This window comes from Megalobrama amblycephala, linkage group LG1, assembly GCF_018812025.1.
Source record: "Megalobrama amblycephala isolate DHTTF-2021 linkage group LG1, ASM1881202v1, whole genome shotgun sequence".
Lineage (NCBI taxonomy): Eukaryota > Metazoa > Chordata > Actinopteri > Cypriniformes > Xenocyprididae > Megalobrama > Megalobrama amblycephala.
In genome coordinates, this window is record NC_063044.1 from 44,588,604 (window position 1) to 44,615,421 (window position 26,818).

The 26,818-nt window shown below is 37.7% G+C and overlaps 1 protein-coding gene across 1 annotated transcript in view; it reads left to right on the forward strand.

Moving 5' to 3' along the window:
- The window catches only part of itga3a (integrin, alpha 3a), a 35,169-nt gene that overhangs the window by 3,734 nt on the left and 4,617 nt on the right, over positions 1-26,818 (forward strand). Inside the window, 22 exon segments of the mRNA XM_048195162.1 lie at positions 8,779-8,906; positions 9,378-9,475; positions 9,588-9,803; positions 9,805-9,826; positions 9,924-10,016; positions 10,233-10,449; positions 10,548-10,741; positions 10,961-11,049; positions 12,597-12,733; positions 12,941-13,018; positions 13,439-13,506; positions 13,661-13,794; positions 13,971-14,120; positions 14,247-14,344; positions 14,582-14,750; positions 20,360-20,437; positions 20,703-20,782; positions 21,448-21,525; positions 21,746-21,848; positions 23,313-23,489; positions 24,493-24,612; positions 24,782-24,895. Coding sequence (XP_048051119.1) covers positions 8,779-8,906; positions 9,378-9,475; positions 9,588-9,803; positions 9,805-9,826; positions 9,924-10,016; positions 10,233-10,449; positions 10,548-10,741; positions 10,961-11,049; positions 12,597-12,733; positions 12,941-13,018; positions 13,439-13,506; positions 13,661-13,794; positions 13,971-14,120; positions 14,247-14,344; positions 14,582-14,750; positions 20,360-20,437; positions 20,703-20,782; positions 21,448-21,525; positions 21,746-21,848; positions 23,313-23,489; positions 24,493-24,612; positions 24,782-24,895 — 2,641 coding nt within the window.

Here is a 26,818-nt window from a genome sequence, read left to right on the forward strand (position 1 = left end):
TACATATTGAGAAAACAATTCCCTGCCCCCGGTTTATGATTTATGTACGAAAAACCTGAGGTCCTCCTGATCTTATCTGCACTGACAAAGGACAATTTGAGAACGAGATCTAGTTGCGATGATATTAATTGGACTGGCTAGACATTCATCATCTTGTCGAATACATAAATGACTGGCTCAGTGACACACAAGGAAGTCCTGTATGTTCTGTCTTCCTGTGGTCTGACCTGTGGTCATTTTTCTCATGCACGCTCATAGACTAATAACCAGTTTCCTTCCTTTGACGGCTTTAGCTCCTTTAGCGCTGCTGGTTTGCTAAAAGTTTAGTGCAGTTATCAGATCCTCATGACCACAGGTGACATCTCATCATGTTTAAGTTCTCTGGGAAACCACAAGCTGAAATTCTCACACATGAGCTCCGGCTATCAGCTGAACAACTGCAGTGAATACCTACGTGGTGATGACTTTAGCCTGTCAGAAGATACATAGCAAAGTCAGCATGTGTAAATGGTAGAAATGGGTAAAAGTATATCTGCTGTCTTTGTTTGATCTGCTAGTCTCCCAGGATGACTTGATCTTGGTCAATCATTATGGACTTTTTATTAGCTGATGCTGATATAAAGTGCAGGGTTGAGCTATGGCTGATCATAACAGCTGAACACTGTGATGGTTTTTTGAAACATGCTGTTGAGGAAATAACATTGTTTCTCTCCATGTTCTCACCTGTAGTTCCTCTATTGCAGTACTGTCCCATTATTCAAAACTACACACAAACCTTTCGTGGTTCATAGTTCTATGTGAGTGTTCTGCTTTTGTGAGGCATTAATAGATGTTATGCTATAGCATGAATTCAGATATGGCAATTAATGACCGACAAACAGAACTATGTTTAAATGGTTAATTCACCCCAAAATGAAAATTCAGTCATTAATTACTCATCTTCAGAACACAATTTAAGATATTTTTGATGAAATCGGAGAGCTTTCTGTCTCTCCATTGACAGCTACGCAACTACAACTTTGAAGCCCCAGAAAGCTCTCATGAAAGCATGTCAGAGATTCATATTTTTTAAATAAAGTGGTAAATTATGTTTTCTTTTTTTGTGCAAACAAATTGAGGTTAAACTACTTGTGGTAGTTGCGTAGCTGTCAATGGAGAGACAGAAAGCTCTCAGATTTCTTTAAAAAGATCTTCATTTGTGTTCTGAAAATGATGAAAGTCTTACAGGTGTGGAACAACATGAGAGTGAGTAATTAATGACAGAATTTCATTTTGCGGTGAACTAACCCCTTAACAGTAACTCTGTCATATATCTAAGAACTGCTAAGTCATTTCAGCTCACCATTGGTGGACACTAGCACGCTGATGCACTGCTTGGCTATTCAATTAGAGGGCCGCAACCAACTGTTGTATAATTATATTCCATTCATGTATCTGTAATCACAGTGTTGAAAACTGTTGCACACTGCAACTTTTCCTGAAAGTTCTAAAATTAGGCCAAACATATATATGAAGTGAATTTCCTGTGTGACTTCCTGTCTGTTTGAGTTGTCTGAAACAGCTGTGGTTCACAACTGTAGGTGTCAGATAAGTCTGTTGTCTGTCTGAACACTTGAAATAGATGCTGTGAAATAGATTCATCTCAGCTGAACAGATATTTCAAAGCTGTATACCCAAATTGGTGTTTAATGCTCTTTTACATGTAGCAAAACTTGAGAGTGTGCCAAATTATTGTTAATGTTTAATTGCGAACATGCATGCCCTTTCTTCAAGACTTGCACCATGGCTGTGTCCGAAAACTTAGGCATCTGACTTGTTGCCTCACTGCCTTATCAGGCAGCATTTGTGCATGAAGGTACCTCACAAATCAGTGTTACGTGTTAATGATCTTTTGCAATAACCAAGTGAAAATTTAATTGCTACAATAGTAATTTCTTGCTAGATATTACATCAAAAGTGGAAACATTTGTGTAAAATGTAAATTTACACAGAAACTGATTACCAACTGCAGCTTCCAGATGACATCTTTCTTTTTTTCTTTTATTTCTTTTTTTTTTTTTTAGCTCAGCTGTCTCGTAATAGAAAGCACAGGATTGTGGGAAATCAAAAGCAGCGAAGGATACATCTATGCTGACTTGAAAAATAGATCAGATGAAGGTATCTCAGGAGACAGGAAGTGAAGCTAACTTTGGGTTCGGATGTGCGTTGATGCCTTCCTACCTTGAAATGCATGTCTAGAAGCGAGTCATGTGATGTAATAATCATCTCCCTGATATAATAATCTCCCATAATAATCAACAAAACTATAAGTTACATTTATAGTATTATAAATGTATTTATAATACTTATATACTTTAAACTAGTTATAAAATATTATTATGGTGATTGAGTTATCAACTGAATAGGATAGGAACTATGAAAACTTTGGCAAGCACTACTTTAAAAATAATTGAGTGGTCTAGACAGCATGTCATAAAACACTTTCAGCTGAAGTAGAGCAGATTTGTCTCACCTCTGGGCTGGAAGGCCTGGAGAGATAATGACTTGCCGTGCATGTGGAGCATTATAGGTTTTAGGATTAGATATTATTCATTAATCTAAGCAGGAATGTCAAGCATGAGACTCGTCACCTCTAGGTGCAGAGCGTTTGTCAGTTTAGGGACTATAGCAGCTCTGATCCATGCTATCCCTGTAAAGAAATGCTTAATTGTAATGAATGGAATGCTTATGGAATGAAATGCTTAGGGCAGTTGTGGCCTAATGGTCAGAGAGTCGGACTTGTAACCTGAAGGTCACGGGTTCGAATTGAGTCTCAGTACCGGCAGGAAATGTAGGTGGGGGGAGTGAATGAACAGCGCTCTCTTCCACTCTCATTACCCACAACTGAGGTGACATTGTGCAGCTAACCCTCATTTTGCAACAGCAAAAAATGGCTGCCCATGTGTGTGTATGTGTGTGTGTGTGTACAATTGGATGGGTGATGCAGAGCACAAATTCTGAGTATTGGACACTATATTTGGCCACATGTCACATCACGTTTGTTAAATGTGTCTGATAAATGATAAAGAAGTGAATTGTTGAAACATGAATATACACTACTGATAAAAAAAAAAAAAGTGTAATTTTGAATATTTTGGAAAAAATCTCTTCTGCTGAGTCTGGCCAAGGCTGAATTTATTTGATTAAACATACAGTAAAAATAGTAATATTGTGAAATATTACTTCAACTTTTGATCACTTTTTTGTACAGAGTTCTCTGGAACTGTACATGTCATTTACCGCTTTGTGCAGATTATTTTTGTTTGCATTCATCGCGAAATGTGGGAGATAAGGGACATGCATTTCACTTGCCTGAACTTGAATGTGTGCAACACTGCCAGAAAGCTTTTCTCTCCTAATCAAGTTCTTTGTTCATGGCCAGACAGTCTGAGCGTGGCCAGTGGGGCCTTTTTCTGTAAGGACTATTTACTGAAAGATCAGGCCTTTAGGACGGGTCCTTTTGTGTAGTGTATTTAAAGGCGCACACTTCAAACAAAGGTACAACATGTGAACTCTGGCCTGAAATTCATTCAGTGAAACCGTTGAAGCAGACACACCTTCTTCTGCAGGTTACAGGAAGTTGTGTTCCCTGTGATCTGACTCATAGCTGTTTCCCTCCCCAAGTCAAAAACGTTCAATATCTCAAAAAGAGACATAAATGTAAAAGAGTTATTCTATTAAAATGTTCTAGCTTTTAAACTGCTAAAGGAAAATGTCATATAACTTCAAAAGATTCACTAGACAAAAAAATAAAAGTGAAATATCTGTGTTATTTGCAGTTCAAAAGAACTGAATGATGTTTCCATCTGACAGAAAAACAAAATGAAGACTAATGCTGTGAAAAGATTAATTTGATCTATTCAGGTTGAGTTATATGCTGTCAAACTGAGCAGTTTTGATAAAATGAAGTAACAGTGAATGCGAACTCCCAAACCAGCTTGTGGTTTATAAAGTTGCCTCTGAGGTATGTGCTGCTCACCACCAGACCTGTAGATAATTGTAGCAGTGAAACCCATGTCATGTGACTGGAATCTGTTTAAGGATGAACAGGCTGTTCTGCACTGGTGGTTTTCACTGAACAAACTGCAGGAAACCTCTCTGTTGTTGTTCTGTGTTATAAATCAGATATTTATCGCACATTTGAGTAAAATAATCTGTCTGTCACCTTTTGAACTGTTTATGACCACTAGGGTTAAAAGGTAATAGATGATCGATTTCTAGCCTGTGTTAAAGGGTTAAAGTAATAGTTCACCAAAAATGATAATTCTGTCATTGTTTACTCGTCCTCATGTTGTTCCAAACCTGTATGACTTAATTTCTTCTGCAAAACACAAAAGAAGATATTTAGAAGTATGTTTTGGTTACCATTGACTTCCATTGTATGGACTTAGTTTAATTTTTCAGTGAACTATTCCTTTTTTCCTCATGCAGTCTATCTATAAAGTTAATCACCCTTCTTTTTTTTTTTTTTTTTTTACACCAAAACCTCTTATAATTTAGTTTTTAATGACTATTTTCCACACTCTCTCTGACGCTTAGACCATTTTGTTTTATCCGCACCTTTAAGACTTTAAGTAAATACCCTTTTTGTATATGAGATGAGCAACAGCGCTCATAAAAGGTTCTGCTGTGCTGAACATGCAGTGACGAGGAAGAATCTGAAATTCTTTCTTGCTCATTCACCTTCTCTTGACTTTCTCATTTCCTGTCTTGTCCTTGCTGAAAGCAGATTTGGAGTCACATGACATGAATGAGGAGGAGACGCAAGCTGATTGTGGTTGGTAATGGTGGTTTGAGGGGGATGATAGTGGGGGTCCAAATGAAATTAGGCCCAAAGGGAGAGGGAGGGATGTCTTTCACTTCACCTTTTGTCTTTCGTTGTCCCTCTTTGTCTTCCCCCTCTTTTTCCCTCCCTTTGACTTTGACCTCAGTCTGTGTCCTCATCACAGTCTACCTCACCACAATGCGTGGTGCATATGAACAAGTACGAGAACAAATCACCACTGAAAGGAATCCTCAGACTGTGCATTTGTTGTTCACTTGGGGCAGCGTATTTCAGTAATAATATGTTCACTTGTAGCATTTGCGTACATGACAGGACAGGACAGGACTAGAACAATGATTTAAAGGGATAGTTCACTCAAAGTGTAAATTACTACTCACCCTCATGTCATTCTAAACCTGTATGACTTTCTTTTTTTTTTCTGCAGAACAAAATAGAAGGCTTTATTTAATACCTTAGTTTTTTATGTCCATATAATAAAAGTCTTTCATTAAAGGCAGAGTAGGTGATTTGTTCCAGAAACATTTTATTGTTATGCTCTTTACATCCTGATAACAATCAGCAAGTGGTCTAAATATACAGCGGTGCTTGAATGTTTGTGAACCCTTTATAATTTTCTATATTTCTGCAAAAAAATAACCCAAAACACCATCAGATGTTCACAAAAGTCCTAAAAGTAGACAAAGAGAACCTAATCAAACAAATAAGACAAAAATATATACTTTGTCATTTAATTATTGAGAAAAATTACCCAGTATTACATATCTGTGAGTGGTGAAAGTATGTGAAGCTGTAGGATTAGCAGTTAATTTGAAGGTGAAATTAGGCTCCACCTGTTTTTAGATGTTTTCAATCAATGGGATGACAATTAAGTGTCAGTTTGTGCTATATTTTATTTAAAGAACAGCAACCTAACAAAGTCTAAACTTCACAACATGTGTTTGTGGAAGTGTATCATGGCACGGACAGCTGAGATTTTTGAGGACCTCAGAAAAGTAGTTGTTGTTGATCATCAGACTGGAAAAGGTTATAAAACCATCTCTAAAGAGTTTGGACTCCACAAATCCACAGTCAGACAAATTGTGTACAAATGGAAGAAATTCAAGACAATTGCTACTCTCCCCAGGAGTGGTAGACCAACAAAAATCATTCCAAAAGCGAGACATGTAATAGTCTGCGAGGTCACAAATGATCCCAAGGTAACTTCTAAGCAATTAAAGGTCTCTCTCATGTTGGCTGATGTTAATGTTCTCGAGTCCACCATCAGGAGAACACTGAGCAACCATGATGTGTATGGCAGAGTTGCAAAGAGAAAGCCACTGCTCTCCAAAAAGAACATCGCTGCCTGTCTGCAGTTTGCTTAAGATCTTGTGGACAAGCCAGATGGGTATTGGAAAAATGTTTTTTGGACGGATGAGACCAAAACATAGAACTTTTTGGTTTAAATGAGAAGCGTTATGTTTGGAGTAAGAAAAACACTGCATTTCAGCATAAGAACCTTATCCCCTTTGTGAAATATGTTGGTGGTAGTATCATGGTTTGGGCCGGGAAAAATTTCCATCATTGATGGAGCAATGAATTCTGAATTATACCAGCGAATTCTAAAGGAAAATGTCAGGACTTCTGTCCGTGAACTGAAACTCCATAGACTCCAAGTGGGTCATGCAGCAAGACAACGAGCCCAAGCACACAAGTCGCTCTACCAAAGAATGGTTAATGTTTTGGAATGGACAAGTCAAAGTCCAGACCTTAATCCAATCAAAATGTTGTGGACTTGAAGCAAGCAGTTCATGTGAGGAAACCCACCAACATCAGAGAGTTGGAGCTGTTCTGTACTGAGGAATGGACTAAAATTCCTTCAAGTCGTTGTACAGAAATGTTTAGTTGCCATCACTGCTGCAGAAGGGGGTTACACCAGATACTGAAAGCAACTTTTGCCACTCACAGATATGTAATACTGAATAATTATTCTCAATAAATAATTTACAACGTACATATTTTTGTCTCATTTGTTTGATTGGGTTCTTTTTGTCTACTTTTAGGACTTTTGTGAACATCTGATGATGTTTTGGGTCATATTTATGCAGAAATATAGAAAATTCTAAAGGGTTCACAAACATTCAAGCACAAGATATAGGACCATAAAATGTTTGTTCAATCTTTGCACTCAGTCCGAATGCAATGATACAATGTCCTACACGTCATCAGTGTGTTTCATGCTATGAAGAGTTTCACTGAGCACCACAACCGAAACAACAGCCACCATTTACAGTTCCTCCTGAACCAAAACAGTGAACTTAGGCTGCATTCACGCTATAACTACTGCAATTTGGAAGAGATGGAAACCTGTGACGTTATACTCAAAGCAATCTGTGACTCGAATGTATGCGTTTCAATGGCAACACTATCAACGCCGAAACGAATCTGCAGCAGTCAGGTGGTACGAGCTCTTTAAGTTGTTTACGTGCATTATTATTGTAATGTTACGTGCTTTGACACATGAGGTAGTTTAATGCCATCTCTCGTCTTGTGATGCTTTTGTTTGCTCCCCGCTGTACTCGTTCATGTGTTTTGGAGATGCTCTGAAGGGAGGGTGGGATCTTATCTCCTAGGAAAATGACCTACCCTACATTTAAATGAACAAAAACAGCTCTTCAAAATATATTCTCTTGTGTTCAGCAGAAAAAAGAAAGTGATGCAGGTTTGGAATGACAAGAGGTTATGTAAATGATGACAGAATTTTTATTTTTTGAGTAAACTATGGCTTTAAGTAAGTCTACATATGATTGATTTTTAATTGTGTAAAATCTTTCAAAATTACAATAGCTTACTTATAGCTGTCAAAAATACTGCTCAGTGTCAAACTTCATGTTATTTATAACCCAAGTTGCCAAGTTCTGAAATCTATGATGATTAGACTGTCAGACATTATACATTTCTGTTAAAATTCACTAAACTGAATTCTAAAGCAGTTGAAATGACCGCTTCGCCCACTGAAGCCCATTCATAATCCCGTTAGACACGAGTCATGATCTGATGAGATCTCATCCCTCACAGAGTGGAATATTTATGAGGCCTCAGGCTGCAAGGTGGATAAAATAGCAACTGGGGTACGTGTCTCCAAAAATCATGAAACATTAATGAATCGAGCTCGCAAGCAGCACTGCTTTAGTCATTATTATGTCTGTCATGCTCTAACAAATATTGAAATAAAATGTATTGATTTTGTGATTATAGTTTAATGAAATGCCTCTTTAATTCTGCTCACTTTACTCAAGGATTGCATCTGTCTCTTGATGGCTGATGTGGGTATCTTAGGACTCTTACCTGCCTAGATTTAATAATCAAAAACAAATCGGTTACTCGTCCACAGGCGAAACTTTTGTTAGCAATTTTTCCTGCAAGCAATATAGAGCGTGTGTACCATAATAACTCACCTATAGAAACAAAAGGAAGAGAAGGAGAGATGTGTGAAGGTACTCATTCTCCATTTTGTCTGAAAATGAACATTTGAGTAAAATGTGATCCCCATCTCCTGTGGTTTTTAGATGCTTTATGTTATTCAGACACTTTTAAGAGCAGGTTTCTGAAAGTAGTTGAAAGACTAGCTTTTTCATTGGCGTTTTCTGTCTGTAGTTACACTGTGTCCTGCAAGTAATGGGTTCTGACAAGTCCTTCCAGTCAAAATCAGTTCACATAGCCTGACAAGCCCAGACAGATAAGGGTTAGACATGCTGAAGATTATCTGCAGTGAACACAACATTTTGAGAAAATACAAGCAATACCTGGCACATGGTTGAATGTGAATGTTTGCCTTATCCTTGAAAATGTGGTGTGAAAAAAATGTTTTTTTTTTTTTTTTTTTTCGTCTCCGACAACCATTGCTGTGGTACTGCGGCAACTGGTGTAATACTCTGTTAAAGACTTGAGCTCAATCAGGTTTGTACATGTTTTAGACTTCTTGTAGGAGCACCGAAGGAGAAAGCAGAGTCTGGATTGTTAGCCAATGAGACTGGAGATGTATATGCCTGTCAGATCACTGCAGACCCCAAAGACTGCAAAAGACTGAATCTTCTCACCTCAAGTAATTTTCCTGCCATTCATACAACCCTTAAACTTGCTCGTGCTTCACTTCATCCCCATTTACAGTATTTATAAATACTGTTATTATCTATCTATCTATCTATCTATCTATCTATCTATCTATCTATCTATCATAAAATGTTAATTAATAATGATAATATTTAAAATTATTTGTTAATGATATTATTTGATTTTAATATTATTTATCGTTAATTAATTAATTAATTTTTATACTAATAATAATTTTAATTCTTTTTGTTCCTGCCATTCATTCGAGGCTTAAACATGCCTTTTTCCCCCTCTTTTGTTTCATTTATTATTACAACTACAAGTACTATTATTAATATATGAAAGGAAATTTAAAATTGAGTACTGTTGCTGTGTGATGAGACTGTTTCAAAGTGTGACAGCAACCATGTCTCTGTGTTGCTACTGCAGGAACCAATCAAAATAATTGCTTTGTGTTATGCAGATTCTGAAGACGCTTCAAACCTTAATCGTAATGTAATAGAAGGGATGTGGCTTGGTGTGTCGATAGCCAGTCAGAGTCAACCAGGGGGCCGAATACTGGTGAGTTTCATAATAATGACCCCTCTTACTTATAATGTTGGCCTTGTGTCTATGAAAAGTCAACCTATTGCTCTTCCCAGCTCAACATAATATTCATGACTCTATTTAATAGGCCTGTGGTCATCGTTATATACGGAACTTTTCAAACAACTTTCGCATGATTGGGATGTGCTTTGTTCGTGGAAATGATTTAAAGTATAACAGCGCAGACTCTCAGTGGCAGTCGTACGATGAGGTGTGTGACCCCAGAGATGATCAGACTAGTGAAGGCATGTGTCTTGCTGGAATGTCTGCCGCCATTACTCAGACACAGATCTTCTTCGGTGCACCCTGGATGCTTTAACTGGGAAGGTGAGGGGAATTTGTTTCCTGTAAACAATTATATTTCTTTCTAAATGCAAAATTACTTTTCTTAAATTCCCCTCTAATAATTCTCCATCATATGCAGGAAATACATTTTCTCACTGGCATAACCCTGCTGATGAGTTTGATAAATTTAAGAGCAAGCTTCAGGACATGAACAAAGGGAATATTTACATTGGTAAGGCAGTGCTACAACCATGATTTAAGTTTTTTTTTTCTTTTCTTTCTGGCATCTACTCAGTTTTCAAAACAACAATAAGAAAAAAATATGTTAAATTTAAGTTCAAATTTAAACTTAATTTAAATTTGAACTGATTATTCACTGACATTTAACCTAATTACATGATGGATCCCTATGTTTTGCCTCAATTATTGTTGACTGATTGCTCTGCAGGTTACTCTGTGGCTGTGGATCAAGGTGTACTAAGCAAAGACAGAGACACAATGGTAACAGGAGCTCCAAGAGATGAAGCCAAAGGATCAGTGATGATGGCTGAATTTTTTAATAGTCATGACAGTGAAAAAGTCACCATAAAAGTCACCATCATGGGGAAACAAGTCGGATCCTATTTTGGCAACAGCATTGCTGTTGTGGACCTTAACAATGATGGGTAAAGACAATTCTTGGTTTTTTTCACTCCCTTTAATTAGAGGTCATAAATGAAACAAAAGATCTTGACATGGAGGTGTTTTCATATTATCCATATAGTTGGAAGGATCTGATTGTTGGAGCCCCTTTCTATTTTGACCGGAAAAATGATAAAGGTGGAGCAGTGTATATCTATATGAACCAGAACGGGTCTTTTCGCGACAAATCTGACGTAGTCCTCACTGGGCCTAAGGACTCAGCTTTTGGCATGGCTGTTGTTGCTATTGGTGATGTGAACCAGGACGGCTTCCAAGGTAGGATTTGTGGGTTTCTTTGCTCTGTATTTGCTCAGTACAAGTAACATGTATGTAGCCTTTAGACATTTATTGCTAATGTGCTGGTTATTTGCAATAATTCACTTGTGTGTGCAGTGCTCAGTCAGAGTAACAGTCAGGGACATTTTACTTTGCTGCCTTCTTGTGGCATTACTAAGAAGTATTTTGACAGTTTCTCACTCCTCCTTTCCTTCACAGATTTTGCTGTTGGTGCTCCATATTATAATACAGGCAGAGTATATATATGGATGGGCAGCGAAATAGGTATTTCCGAAGCGCCTAGTCAGGTGAGATGGAAATATTAAGAAGTATTTAGAGTCTTAAGAGTTTACAATTATTAAATATTGTATTATATTTTGTAAAATGCCTTATTTTCAAAAATGTCACTTTAGTTTATTCATTGGTATTTAACAATTCAGTGGTATTTAACAACATCTGTTTCTGTCAGTTTTACAGCAGCAAAAGGAACACTGTTGTGTTTACTTGCTACTCGAGAAATCCTGTCATTGCCACTGTATCGATGGACAAAACATGATAAAAACTTGCAGCTCTGCAATTGAAAGCCGGCTCATACGCTCACCGTCATTCATCTTAAAATCATATGATTCAATTTGCGTCTTCCGATTGGTTCTTCTGTGGACTTTAGTGGTTTAGTGGTTCCTGCCAACGAACCGGTATTTCTGAATGGGCTGACGCTCGGATTTAGCGGATTTGAAGCGAAAGTATTTGATGAATGTATACTAAGTGCAGAGTGTTCCCTCAATATCATTTTTTACAGAGGTGGCGTTTAGATATTTTTGATAAAATCCGATGGCTCAGTGAGGCCTGCATTGACAGCAAGATAATTAACTTTCAGATGCCCAGAAAACTACTAAAGACATATTTAAAACAGTTCATGTGACTGCAGTGGTTCAACCTTAATGTTATGAAGTGACAAGAATACTTTTTGTGCACCAAAAAAACAAAATAATGACTTTATTCAACAATATCAAGTGATGGGCGATTTCAAAACACTGCTTCATGAAGCTTCGAAGATTTATGAATCTTTTGTTTCGAATCAGTGGTTCAGAGCGTGTATCAAACTGCCAAAGTCACGTGAACTATCGAAATTTCTAAACACTTGACATAACAAAGCCTCGTTTACTGAAGTCATGTGACTTTTACGCTCCGAACCACTGATTCGAAACAAAAGATTCGTAAAGCTTCATGAAGCAGTCTTTTGAAATCGCCCATCACTAGATATTGTTGAATAAAGTCGTTATTTCGTTTTTTTTTTTTTTTTTTTTTGCCGCACAAAATGTATTCTCACATTAAGGTCTTTGAATATATTTCACAAAGTAATTTATTCCTGTGATGTCAAAGCTGAATTTTCAGCATCATTACTCCAGTCTTCAGTGTCACATGATCCTTCGGAAATCATTCTAGAATGATGATTTGATGCTCAAGAATACATTTCTGATTATTATCAATGTTGAAAACAGTTGCTGCGTAATGTTTTTGTGGAAACTGTGATACAACTGTGATACTGTTGTATCACAACAGTACTGTATACTGTAATATTTCCAGGATTCTTTGCTGAATAGAAAATTCACAAGAACATGTATTCGAGACAGAAATCTTTTGTAACAATTACTATCGCTTTTGATGAATTTAATGTGTCCTTGACCCTTTTTGTTAGTGTAGGTTTGGTTTTACCCTTTAAGGGGTTAATTCTGACTATCTGACTGTGTAATATCAGTTGTTTACTTTATATATCCACACTGCTTTCAAAACTACTTTAGATAGGACAGTGTATTACAAATGTCTAACTTTTGCTCCAACATTAATTCCTCAGGTCATTGAAGGAAAAGACATCCCAGGTGCTGGGTTTCAGACATTTGGCTATTCCATCAGTGGGGGCATGGATGTGGACAGAAACAGTTACCCAGACATAGCGGTCGGATCGTTAGATGATCGTGTGGTCTTGCTTAGGTGACTTGATAGTGTAACTGTATTTTTTTCTATTTTACATATTTTAGTTGTTTAGCATCAAATTAGAAGACAAAGAGCAAAAAAGTTAACCAATCAGTTAACTATTATATCACAATTCTAAGTTGTTACTTTGATTAGCATAGTGATGTTCTTCAGGCTCAGTGTCATTACCTCTCACTGTGTTTTCTTTATCTTTCACCTACTAAGGGCACGTCCTGTGATTCACCTAAAGAATACCTTCACTGTGACACCAGCAGTTATCAACCCTCAAACCTGTGATGCCTGGTAATAAATCCCTGAACATCTTGATCCAACTTTCATTTTGTTTGTTTACATGGAAATAGAGGCAATCCACTACAAAAGATTACATAGATAGTAATTAATAATTGTAGATTATTTCCCAAAACATTATTAGGATCAGTTGTCATTACTGACTGTTTATGGGCTAATTTAAACACCCGTAAATGATCATTACATTCCTATGCTCAAATAAATAAAAAAATAAACAGGTTGTAAATAGAAATCTTTGACATAATGAGAATAGATCTGAGTGTTATGCTGTAATGTATATTTTTCACATTTAATCGCAGCAGCAGTCTTAATAATGATAATTTATTTGATTAATTGTACAGCTCTAGTGACAACTGTTGTTTTAATGACTATGTGACAAAATCAGTTCATTCTGTTTGTGTTTTCCTTATACAGTATTGAAGCAAAGGTCTGTTTCTCCTACACATTCAGCACTGGCACTGGCAATTCCCAGAAGAGTTTTAGTAAGTCCCACATCTCGATTTATTACCCTAAATATAAACGCTTTAATGTTATTGTCATGTGAAATGTATGATTTACTGTGCTGTTTAACATTCTGACTGTCAGAATTCATATCTGACATGAAGTAGCTGTAAGAAAGATCTGTTGTTTTCTCAGTTTTTCAATATACGGTGGAAGCCGATCTGCATTCTCGGAACACTCGTGTTAGTTTCCTTGACAAGGAGTCAAAAAGTGGCAAAATGTCCGTTAATCCGTCTGGAGATTGTCGTTCTCTGAAACTTAAGCTGGAGGTATGACTCAAGGCCATCCTTTTAATAGCCATTTTAATCTTTGTTATGGAAAGGCTCTAACATATGCATCGAGTGGGCTGAAATGTTAATGTTTGGGTCGATTCATTAAGCCTGTGTTCAAACTGGGGCTAATTGTCAGAGATTTGATTTATTGTCTCTGCATGTATCTCTCACAGCCCGATATGATCCAAAACAAGGTGGCTCCGATAGTTTTCTCGCTGAACGTGTCTTTGGTGGAACCTCCTCCCTCAGGCGGGCAAACGTTGGAGGACCTCAGTGCTTTTCCTGTGATCAGCCAAAGATACGCTCTGACTACCAGAACTGAGGTACCTTTGATAGCATACTTTGCCTCGCTCAAACACACATGATGTTTTATTGGAAACGTAATGTATGCCCTTCACCACCTGCTCACATTCTCCCTTATATTCCACCAATGTCATCTATTTCTTTAGATCCACATACAGAAAGAATGTGGAGAAGATAACAAATGTGAGAGCAACCTTCAGATGACGGCTATGTTCACAGATGAGCAGAACACATTGTTCCCCATGTAAGTTCGGTATCATTCTTCATGTGAAAGGAGAAAGAGATGACTGAATAGATGAATTTATCTAATGAATTTAATCTCCCATTATGCTAAAAGAAAGAATATATCCAGTATGACCCATGAACACTTGGGTCATGAACACTTTTGATCCAATTACCAGAGCCGTAAATCGAATGGAAGTTGTCTTGACATCATAGAGGTGATGTGAAATGCCTCTAACCTGTCGGTGTGTTTCTGCAGGCGAAACGGCCAGCAGATGTTCCACTACACTACCGACGTGAAGAAGCTGAAGTTGATGGTGAATGTGTCCAACGTTGAATCACAGAACAGGAAAGCAGAAGACGCTTACACAGCTGTTCTAAATGTCACCATTCCCTCCTCACTCAGCTACGTCAGCCTGAATTCCAAGGTAAGATCATTAGATGTCCTCAGAAATTACCCCTCAGTTTTATCATGCAACAGTCAGAGGTCACCAGTTAGCAGACCGCGGTCCATATCAAGACCACGGATTGATTTCATCTAGGACAAATTCTCATAAATTAAAATAATTGTATTATATAGTCAGATAGCACTGATTGATCACAGAGAGCCACCTCTAACAGTATGTCTACACTGGAAGCGAATATTACATTGCGACACACCAAACTAGAATGCCTAATCTTTTGTTTCTGCAATATAGTTGCAGCATATAAAAGAAACAACTGTGCATTTTTTAAAGTGCATAGACAAAGGATAGGGAATGATTCAGACAGTGTAAATATGCTTTCCACTGATGCAAATGAAGTCCGTTTTCACGTTGGTGTCATGTGAATTGCCACAGCGTGAGAACAGTCTGCTCCGGTCCAGAGACATGAAAGCACAAAGCGGATCATATGCGCGAGTCGGCGCAGACCATGGTCGTCAAGATTACGCAGTGTGAACGTGGGCAGCCACACCATTGTTTTCAAAAGTCTCAGTTTTGGTCTGTTTACACTGAAATGCAACCCCGCCGTTTTCAAACTAAAATGGGCTCCGGAGTAGTGTAAACGACAGGTGTAACCGTAGCAAATGTTATGCGTTTTAAAACAAAAACGCACTAGTGTACACAGGGCCTGAGTCTAATCAAAGTCCCTTTAAGACAAGTCATTTCACTCAGCGACCATCTTTGAAACGCCTCTCGGGCATGCAAGTGCAGCTTCTATCTCTTTGAATGGGGAAACATCAAATTCTCCAAAGCTGTTTGCCAAGCTTTCGATTAAATTTCATATTTGAAATCACCAGTAAAATCTGACAACAACTGTCTTTTTTGTTTCTAAACGCTCGAATCATGACAAAAAACTGTGTTTTTCAGGCTGGACAAAAGCTCATGCGCATGCGCAGTCCTAAATGTGCGTCTCTTATGTCTCATTTCGGAGGCGCGCGTCTGACTGTTTCTAAAGGAACCGGAGCTTCTAACGGCCGCTGCAGTGACGCGATGACTTTACCAATAGGTTGTTTGCACATGACATCACAGCAGCAGCGCGAATGAGTCTGGAGGGCAGGGAGTGATGTTTCTATATGGGAATCCTATCAAAAACTCAAAATTTGCATGTTTTGCGTCGTTTATGGTTGCTCAAATCGATAAAATCGAGAACCCAGAAGGTATTTATATCGTTTACATAACTTATACCGTTTTTTATAACTTATTTCGTTTTTTAATTTTAAAAGTTGTCGCCTTAACCAAATACAAAACTAAGCAAAGTATGTGATTATTTTGAGTGAAAGGCAGTGGGTTTATTTAATGACATTATTACATTTGCTAGTCGTCTTCCCTCACCTTCTCAACCAAGGCGAAAATTACCGTCCTTTTTTTCCACGAACGATATCGTGAGTTCCTATTACAATTCCCGACTCAGCATAAATGACCTACAATGGCGATATTTTTCACAATCACGACAGAAAATCAAAATACTGCTCTAACTTCACTAGTAGAAAGGCACAGCGATATAAACAAACCCAGACTAGAACTGAACACGGCGTGAGGGCAGCTTCACATCCTCTATAGACCTTATTTACCAGAGAAACAAGCGCGCCGCCATCTTTATGAAATTGTCTTTTAACTTCCGTTTTGCGGTAGCTCTGTACATTTCTATGGCATCGCTGTCAAAGAATAATTAGATGGTTAAGTGGATTTACATGTTGTAGAGTTAATGAAAGTTATCATGAGCATTGTTATGTTTAAAGCAGATGTCTTAACAAATGTCAGTAGATCGGGAAGATTTTAAAACGAGCAGTTCATTCATAAACGTAATATCGCTGTGGAAATACAAACCGGAAGTCAAAAGACAACGAGCGCAACGCTGAAAAGGGGCGGGGCTACATAAGGTCTATATCTGTCTCCTCGATGGCAGGAAAGTCTTTTAATTCAGCGGACAAGTCGCTCCTCTTCATAGCATAAGAAAGGACTTTTCTCCATCTCTTCCATTCAAATTTTCACTGCTTGCCCTCCACCGGAATTTCGCGCGTCACCAGAACCACGTGATCGCAAACAACCTATTGGCGATTGGCTCTTATTTAGAAGGCGGGACTTATTCCGCCATATTGCACGTTGCACTTTCTCACATTCAAAACAATATGAGTGACGCGTCTTGTGTTATTCTATAGTCTTTGGTCTAATGGGCTTCAGTGTATTTAGATTTGAATTTTTGACAGCTGGAGTTTGAAAAGTCTGAACATTCCTTCAGTGTTACACCATGTGCACAACGGACTCGAGCGGGGCGAAGTGACGCGACAAATGACAACAGAACCCATTATAATCCGTGATATTGCCTCCACTGGATGCAGCGCGGTGCGGCGCGACGTGACAAATTCCTGACAGTAAACTGATTCCCCGTCTATTTCTGATGTAGTCCAAGTGCTTTCCAACGGTTGTCTTGTCGCGTTCAGTGTAGACAGCTTTTAGCTGTTGCGGCGAGGCGCGCAACACGATAAAAGTCGCGTCTGGTGTAGACACGGTGTAAGTCGGATCAGTTAGAAAAGAAATAGCACACTAAAGCCCTATTCGCACAGGACTAGTATTATCTGGTCACCCTGTGTGATTTAGAAATTACTCCCTGCACCCCCCCCCCAACCCCCCCCCCCATCTGAATTTCATGTGGCGCATTCACATGGGATAAGCGAAGCCTGTGACATTACTCAAATTTACTGACAGCGTGTCTACACCAGACATGACTTTTATCGCGTCGCGCCGAGCCACGTGCAACAGCTAAAAGCTGTCTACACTGAACGTGACAAGACGACCGTTGGAAAGCACTTGGAATATGTCAGAAATAGAACGGGGAATCAGTTTACTGTCAGGAATTTGTCGAGCCGCGCCGCATCCAGTGTAGGCAATATCACTGATTATAATGGGTTCTGTTGTCTTTTGACGCGGATCCACACCGGTGTAGACACACTGTGACTTATCTCCCAGATATGATGTCATTTACATTTCACCAGAATAAAATCGAATATCTCAAACTTTACTCTTTATTTATTTGAAACACATTAACCTTGAATTATGATGCGAACCCCCTCACTTGCTTGTGCACTATTTTGGATATAGGCTATTGCTTGGGAATGTCTTGTTGTTATAGGTCTAGCTGTATGATATATCATAAACAGAAGAATGCTCCTTATCGCATGCTGCTACATGTCATCCATCTCCATCTAAATATTATTTTTGTTTTCACTCTTCTGGTGGTTTTCAGCTTTCTCTTTCTGCAAATTGCATAGTTGTATGGTGTATAGCGATACCCAAAATACTATCAAAACTCTTATTACAAATGACTAGACGTCCCTATAATACTAGTCCCATGCAAATAGGGCTTAAGTCAGAACAGTCTGTATAAGTCCTATAGTATAAGTCCTACTTATACTATGCCCTAAAAGTATAGAAGAAAAAGTACATACTTTTGAGTGTGTGACAGAAGAATAGGCAAGCTTTGGGACATACTACTTCATCATAATTGACCCTTCGCAAAGACCCGCCCCCCTTAGTTACTGTTGCTTTGTCTGACAAGCCATGACACTGTCACGCCACACGCAGTGAAAAATACATCGCGGAGCAAAGAGGACACTGACAACATGTCGACAGACAAGACAAAGCAGGTTACTTATGATATTAAACAAAGTCCCAGCTTTAAAATTGTGTAATTTTTTAAAGAAATTCAAACAATAAAAACCATTTTGTGGCTCTTTAATGTGTCGTGACAGATTGCTGTAGTGCCTCAGATCAAGAGGCTCGTGAACCGATCACTAGTTCATTTATAGCATCAAATAAACATGAATGAACATCAGAAGGAATGTTGTTTCAAATACAGAAAGACGTCAGTACACACCATTTTTCAAGTTCAAGTCCACCGAGGTTAATCTTCTAACTCCTGACTGCTTTGTCGGTCAAAATGGCGGATTTGGCATTATGATTGGTTAGATCGCTTGTCAATCAAACTCTAGACGAAGGGTCAATTGCGTCTTTAATGGATGTTCTGTCGCTTAGTTATGCAACCTGTAACCATTTAAACTGCCCTGTCAATCATCTTGTCACGGTTAAAGGCCCCCTGAAGTGTCTCGGAACATGCAGCATTATTCAATGTTCACATAATTTCAACTAAAAACAGGAAGATAGCGTTTTGTTTATATCACAGCTTGGCCAGAGCCGTTAAACTCAGTAAAACCTCTGTTTCCTTTTGATCTCTAACCTTTTATCCTCCTAATCTCCTCTATATCACTTTAAAATACAGCATTCTGTGCAGAATTTAAATGGGTCCGATACCTTTCGTGGTCTGAGCCGACTCGCGCATATGATCCGCTCTGTGCTCTCGTGTCTCTGGACCGGAGCAGACTGCAGACTACATGTTATACTAACATGAAAACGGACTTCATTCGCATCAGAAACTAGTAAATGTGTGAACAAATACCTCATTTCAGCCGCTGCTTCAGGGTCTGTTTATAGTGTAGGAGGGGCGGGACTTCACATTCTAGAGCGCATTTGATTGGACAGAAGATTTGATGAGAAGCTGAAGTGTGATGCGATGTCATGAAAATCTGTGATCCATTTTAGCGGAAGTGAGAGACTGTAAGATTTGAATGCTTATATCTCCTAAATGTGAATTTTGTCATTGTTTTGGAATACACCAACTTATTCATAACCTTAAGGCTAACATATTCATACTAAAAGCTAAAAAACTTAAATTTTGATTTCAGGGGGACTTTAAAATCCTCCACAAACAATTAAATTAAATTTCCTACCGTTTCGGAGAAAAATGTAGTCGCACGTTGATCTGTCAGTCATGAGTCTTTCGTGCAGAGAACTCTCCTCATCTTTCCATAATGATCCATTAAAAGTTAATGACCAAATGCATTGTTATAAAAGTTCACAATGCTTTTGCAGATGAAATATAATGTGAATAACATTTAATAAATATCTTTTTGTCAGATTAGATACTGATTATTAATCACTCAATCCCCTTTATCTTAACCGCTCTGCTTAATCATTGGACTCGCACATCCGTCATGTTTGTAATCTTTGTAACACTTTTTATTTGTGTTTGTAGTTCTAATCGAATCCTCTTTTACAGCGCAATGTGTTATGGGCAATATTAGCCGCTAGAGTGTGCATGGATCTGAACTTCAGATTCTAACCGGAAAAAGTAGACCATCCGGGTATCTCTGGAATACTCATTTCAGCATACTACGATTTGGGACACATTCTAATTTCGAATACTATCTAGGATGGATAGTATGTGAATTAGGACGCAGCAACAGTCTAAAATTTGGCTCAGAAGAAGAAGAAGAAGAAGTTTATATAGTAGATCAACTTAAATGTATTAAAAGAAAGAAAATAGTTATTTTAAATTGTGATAATATTTAAGATACAGTATTACTGTTTTAATATATTATTGATCAAATACTTGCAGCCTTGGTGGGCATTAGAGACTTCTTTCATAAACATAAAAAATGAAACTTTTGAACATTAGTGTTGATAAAATTTTACAAAGCTCCTCTTTTTGTTTCTTGCAGAGCTTGAAAGTTGAATGTAACCACGAGGACACTTATCTTCGGTGTAAACTGGGGGACCCCTTCAAACGAAATCAGAGAGTAAGTCCTCATTGGCATCAGTGACTTGACATGAATAGGTTTGAAGTGTTAACCTGGGATTTACAAGCAGACATACTGCAGCAAACATAATAGATGGGCATCAGATGAGACTTTAGGATTATTTAGTGTATACAAGATATAATAATAGTATGTGAATTTATTTAACAGTATTGAAGTAAAAAGCATTTCGAGGAGCAGATGTAATGAATGTAAAAAAAAAAAAAAGATGTCCTTACATTCTTGCGGGCGCTAATGTCTTTCACAGGTGGAGATTGAGATCACCTTTGAAACGAGAGGAATCACAATAGACACGCAGGAGATTCAGACTGAACTGCAGCTCTCAACGTATGAGAAATCGGCATGATTTTCTTCAGATTCTCAAATAAGCTTACATTTGTGGAGAGATGTTCTGCAGGAAATGAGCTTGCAAAAAATCAATATCTCTACTAAAGACACAGAATCCTGAAGAAAAACCGTTGTGCTCATACATAACCTGTGCAGAATCTCTAAGATGTTTAGCTTTTTTTTTTTTTTTTAAATAAGTGAGATACAATTTATGATATAAAATTTAAAATGTACTTATTTGAAATAAAATAATTTATGCAAATTATGCTGTTCAAAGGTTTACATATCCTTTTTATTTTATATTGTATGTTGCATTTTGCAATGGCTTTTATTTGTATAGGTTTATTTCAGTCATTATATCACATCAAATAGCTTCAAGGTAGTACTAAATGAAAAAAACAATTGTATGATTTCTCTGTAAGAAGTTATGTAAAGTTGAGCAGAATTCTGTGTAGAAAGAATATCATTAACATCCCAACCCACCCACTGGAAGTTGGATAAACAGGGCCAAATACATACACTGATTCACTGCTCAGTTCTGCAGCTTTAACCACTAACATACGGCTTGTATGCATATGAAAGAACAATTGTCTGTGCAAGAGGTTTGTTCAAAGAGTATGATTCAGGTTTGGACACTAGCTGATGATTTCATATGCACTTCTCAGGTCGAGCGAGCAGAATGATCTACAACCCCTGTTGAGAGTGCTAATGGTGGATTACATCCTACAGCCCATCTTTAATATGTGAGTTATGCACTATTTCTATCCTTAGAGCATTTCACTGGATCTTTACTTCTGCCATACCGCATTTCAAAGTGATGTCAGAATGACTCATGTTGCACTTCAGCATTGCATACAAGCATTTCTTACTTTTTTGCCTGAGATCCAACTTTAGCAAGAGCTATATAAAAATCAAATGAGTATGCAAAAATATGAATCTGAAAAATGTCTATTTTTCTTTTAGTCCTTTCCCCAACTTTAGGACAGAATTCAGTGGCAATGTAATTGGAGAATCAGCCATGAAAAGTACCAGTGAAATTGGAAGCCCAGTGGAATTCAACATCATAGTAAGATGCTTTTTACAGTCTAACATTGAGTCCTAACTAGGCGTGATGTGGCAAGTTTCCAGCGTTGGATAATTTGTCTGTCCACACTGTAAGGAAAAAATACTGTAACATACAGCTTTTGGAGCAATGCAATTTCACTCTAGGCAGCGCTATCTAGTGCAACAGAAATAGAAACCAAATAATTAACAAAATGTCTTGTTGCTTGCTGCAAACGTGCCTAATTAGGACATAAGCTCAGATTTAGTACTTTCACGTACTTCTTCACATTATCTGTGGAAACGTTTCGCTAACATTTCACAGCCCTAAAGTGATATTAGTGCTAAATTATTAATGTAAAAAATATTAAGCATAAAAAACGTGTCTTGAACATCAAATCATCATATTAGAATGATTTCTGAAGGATCATGTGACACTGAAGACTGGAGTAATGATGCTGACAATTCAGCTTTGACATAACAGGAATGAATTACATCTTAAAATATATTAAATTATAAAACAGTTATTTTCAATTGTAATATCATTTCACAATATTGCTGTTTTTACATACACTATATTTTACATTGTAAAACGGTTAGTTCCTGTCCTTGATTCTGATTAGTCAATAGCTCACGATAAAACACGACTATGACCGCTTCACCCAACGGTTCTGCGTATCACTACACAACACCCTTAGCCACCACTCTTAGCAACGTAAACTGTATGTTCTCAGTTGATATTGTTCATTGAATCTTACTGTATTGTGTAGAAGAGTATTGTGAGAAAACGATGGAGTGAGCGAGTTTATTACCTGCATTCAGATTTAGCATTTTCCTTCAGGTCAGTCCTGTGTTTATAATAAAAAATCTGTTTAAATGTCCGATGTATGATCTTGTCCTTTTAACAGTTAAGGGGTTTTCCCCTGACTGACAGCGCTAGTCAAAGCATTTGTCAGTTGCGTCTTGTTCCGTGTTCACAACAATTCAGTCTTTTCAATGTAAAAGTCTTTGCTACTGACTGACACACTCATAAAGACAGTCTTTGCTGCCATCTAATGGGGAAATAATGTAACTTCTGTTGCTGTTCACGATCAGGGACCATTTTTTCTGGCGGAAGGAAGGCTATTAGTAAGAGTTTACTTCATGAAAGTTGCATTGTTACATATTTTTTGGCTTTAATATTTGTATTGTGTGGTAACCGTTTTATAAAAGCAATAATGTACTCGAGGCTAGTGCTGTATCGTGAATAAGTTACTCCTTCAGCCGTGACTTATTCACGATACAGCACAGTCTCGAGTAGCTTATTGCTTACATATTATGTTTTTACTGTATTTTTGATCAAATGAATGCAGCCTTGGTGAGCACAAGAGACTTATTTCAAAGCACTTAATTATTAAAACTTAATTATTCCAAACTTTTAAACAAGTTGTTTACTAGACAGTGTACAACTACTATAATTGGTTACTTGTGTTTATTCCTTTGTCTGCAGGTGGATCTTTCTGGAAAATCTCTGGGAAATCTGGGGTTTCTGGAAGTGGTCTTTCAGTGGCCTTCTGCGGTGGCTAATAATAAGTGGCTGCTTTACCTGTCAGAGATTCAGATGACAGGAACGTCCGAGCCCTTCTGTGTCCCTAAAAATAACACCGTAAACCCCCTTAATCTCACAGTAAGTGATTAGATGTATGTGTGTCTCCATCACTGTTTTTTCTGCAATACAGCACTGATGACAGAGCAGTTTAGCAGAATCCAGCCAGTTGAATCCCTCAGAGAAGCAGCAGAAGAAATCATGCTGGGACTGGGACCTCCTCCTTTCCCAGAACTATATTACTCACAGTTCGCACTGCAATCACACTCAATGTACAAAGCCGTGTGGGATTTATTTTCAAGAAGTCCATCTCCTAATATGAAATTGAGGGCGGTTCGTGGACTATCTATCTCTCTGTGCCTATAAATCAGTGTGACATGGGTTTATTTAGCACAAGAACTCAAGAGAGGATGGAAACATCATGTTTCGTACCAAGCAGCTCAATCAAAATATTCAAATTCAAGGTGATGCATAATTATTAACATGAAATAGAATTACATAATGTATGATGTAATCCAATAGAGCATTTAAAAAAAAAAAAAACCTAGGATTTTTCCATTGGCTTTTGGATGATATCATTTATAGCCTAGGCGATAAATGAACAACACCACGGTCACATGACATCAACATCACCACCATTAAGCTTCCAACTCTTTCAGCCTTTCTTTAAAATACTTTTATCCCAGAAATTTTGAGTTACAATAGTTTGCATGAGTGTGATTATAAACAAAATGAGGTTATGAAAGCGGACTAGTAGGAGTTTTGGCATGATGTCCCTGACAACGTCTGTGGTCCCAATTAGCCACTTGCTAGCAACCGCCCTTTCCACGACAAGTAAAAGCTCTAAAAAAATGTGTATTACTGATGTTTTTATGTCATAGAGTAAAACATTTTCAGACATTTAACCAAAAAAGCATAAAAACAAAACATTTTCTTCGGGACGATGGAACTGAAGGTGCTATAATGCTAACTTGTTTCTGTGTTTTGGCCTACAAAAATATGTCATTCCTCCAGCACTCTTTTGTCATGCACTTAATATAATGTGCATGTTAATGTGATGGACGTGTTGCCTCCTGTGGATTAGGTGTCAGAGCGCAAGTCTGGGAGGAGGAAAAGAGATGAGGACTCCTTGGAGCCTGAACAGACTGAACCGCAGGCCTTCCCGAACACGCGGGCCCTCCAGAGCAGAGAACTTGTAAACCTGGTGAGTATATCCTTCTCCCTCAACCATTGTTTTGTTGCTAAGCAACTGGATGATTCTAGCATGTCATGTCTCCTCTGATACTTTGCATGATGTAGTATGCAACAGAGACCAGACAAAGACAAAATTAAGATTGTTTTGGCTGTCACTGTTCATTCTCTCTCAATGTCAGGACTGTTCCAATGGTGCTGCCCGCTGTCAGACATTCACCTGCCCGTTGCTTGGCATGAACATCTCGGCCAATCTCACTGTCAGAGCGCGCGTATGGAACAGCACGATGCTTGAGGTCAGAGCTCCATTTTCATTTCAAACTTCACCTCCTCATCTCATTACTGCAGGCTTGTCGCATACCAGACTCTCAAGGATAAATCCCACATTTGCTTTGTGACATTGTTTATGAAGTGGTATAAGTGGATTAATTTGTTACACCAGATTCAGTCCTTCAGAATACACCATACACTTTGACTTAAAGTTGACACAGTGGCCACACAGACCTAAAACACACAGAATATCAAACTAAGAAACATAATCATAAATATCAATAGAAACATAATATCAAATTATCAAGGGGCATCTGCAAACAAATGATGCTAGACTTTTTCTCAGAAAAAGTCTGAAAGATACTTTTTCTCAGTATATTTTCTAAGCCATTACTTTTAACTGGTCCCAATGTGATTTTTAGTGGATTTGTGAAATCAGATCGCCTCAAGTACTTCTTCACATTAACTTTGGAAATGTTCTACTTACATTTCACATCTATAAAGTGGGCAGATACTCTTCATTTTGAACACAGTATCTATTGTTTTATCATCTAAAATTCTGTGAATTATTTATGTTTATATATACTACAAAAGTTTATATACACTACCAATCAAAAGTTTGGGGTCGGTAAGATTTTTTTTAAACAAGCATCTTATGCGCAACAAGGATGCATTTTCTTTCATGAAAAATACAGTACAAACTGTAATATTGTGAAATATTATTACACAATGTTTCTGTGGGTCTTAAAAATTCTTACTTTGCCCTTATGCAAATTAAAGCCTTAAAAGTTCTTAAATCAGAGCCGAAAGTCTTAAATTTGTAAAGTCATGATATTAAATGTTACATGCATTGCAAATATTGAATATCTTGCCCAGTATTTTTGTCCTGTTTTTCAATACAAATATCTAAACATCTATAAAGGGTTAGTTCACCCAAAAATGAAAATTCTGTCATTAAGTAATCACCCTCATGACGTTCATCTTCCGAACACAAATTAAGATATTTTTGTTGAAATCCGAGAGCTTTCTGGCCTCTGATATACTGCAACAAAAGTACCACTTTTAAAGGTGCCCTAGAATTAAAAATTGAATTTATCTTGGCATAGTTAAATAACAAGAGTTCAGTACATGGAAATGACATACAGTGAGTCTCAAACTCCATTGTTTCCTCCTTCTTATATAAATCTCATTTGTTTAAAAGACCTCCGAAGAACAGGCGAATCTCAACATAACACTGACTGTTACGTAACATTCGGGATCATTAATATGTACGCCCCCAATATTTGCATATGCCAGCTCATGTTCAAGGCATTGCACACAATTAACGTCTGGATGTGCACAGCTGAATCATCAGACTAGGTAAGCAAGCAAGGAAAACAGCGAAAAATGGCAGATGGAGCAATAATAACTGACATGATCCATGATAACATGATATTTTTAGTGATATTTGTAAACTGTCTTTCTAAATGTTTCGTTAGCATGTTGCTAATGTACTGTTAAATGTGGTTAAAGTTACCATCGTTTCTTACTGTATTCACGGAGACAAGAGCCGTCATTTTTTTTCATTATTAAACACTTGCAGTCTATATAATTCATAAACACATCTTCATTCTTTATAAATCTCTCCAACAGTGTAGCATTAGCCTGTTAGCCACAGAGCATATAGCCTCTGCATTCAGAATCAAATGTAAACATCCAAATAAATACAATACTCGCATAATGCATGCATGCAGTATGCATGACGAATACTTTGTAAAGATCCATTTTGAGGGTTATATTAGCTGTGTGAACTTTGTTTATGCACTGTTTAAGGCAAGATTTAAAGGGGCCGCAACCTGAATTGGCGCATTTCTAATTATGCCCCAAAATAGGCAGTTAAAAAAATTAATTAAAAAAAATCTATGGGGTATTTTGAGCTGAAACTTCACAGACACATTCAGGGGACACCT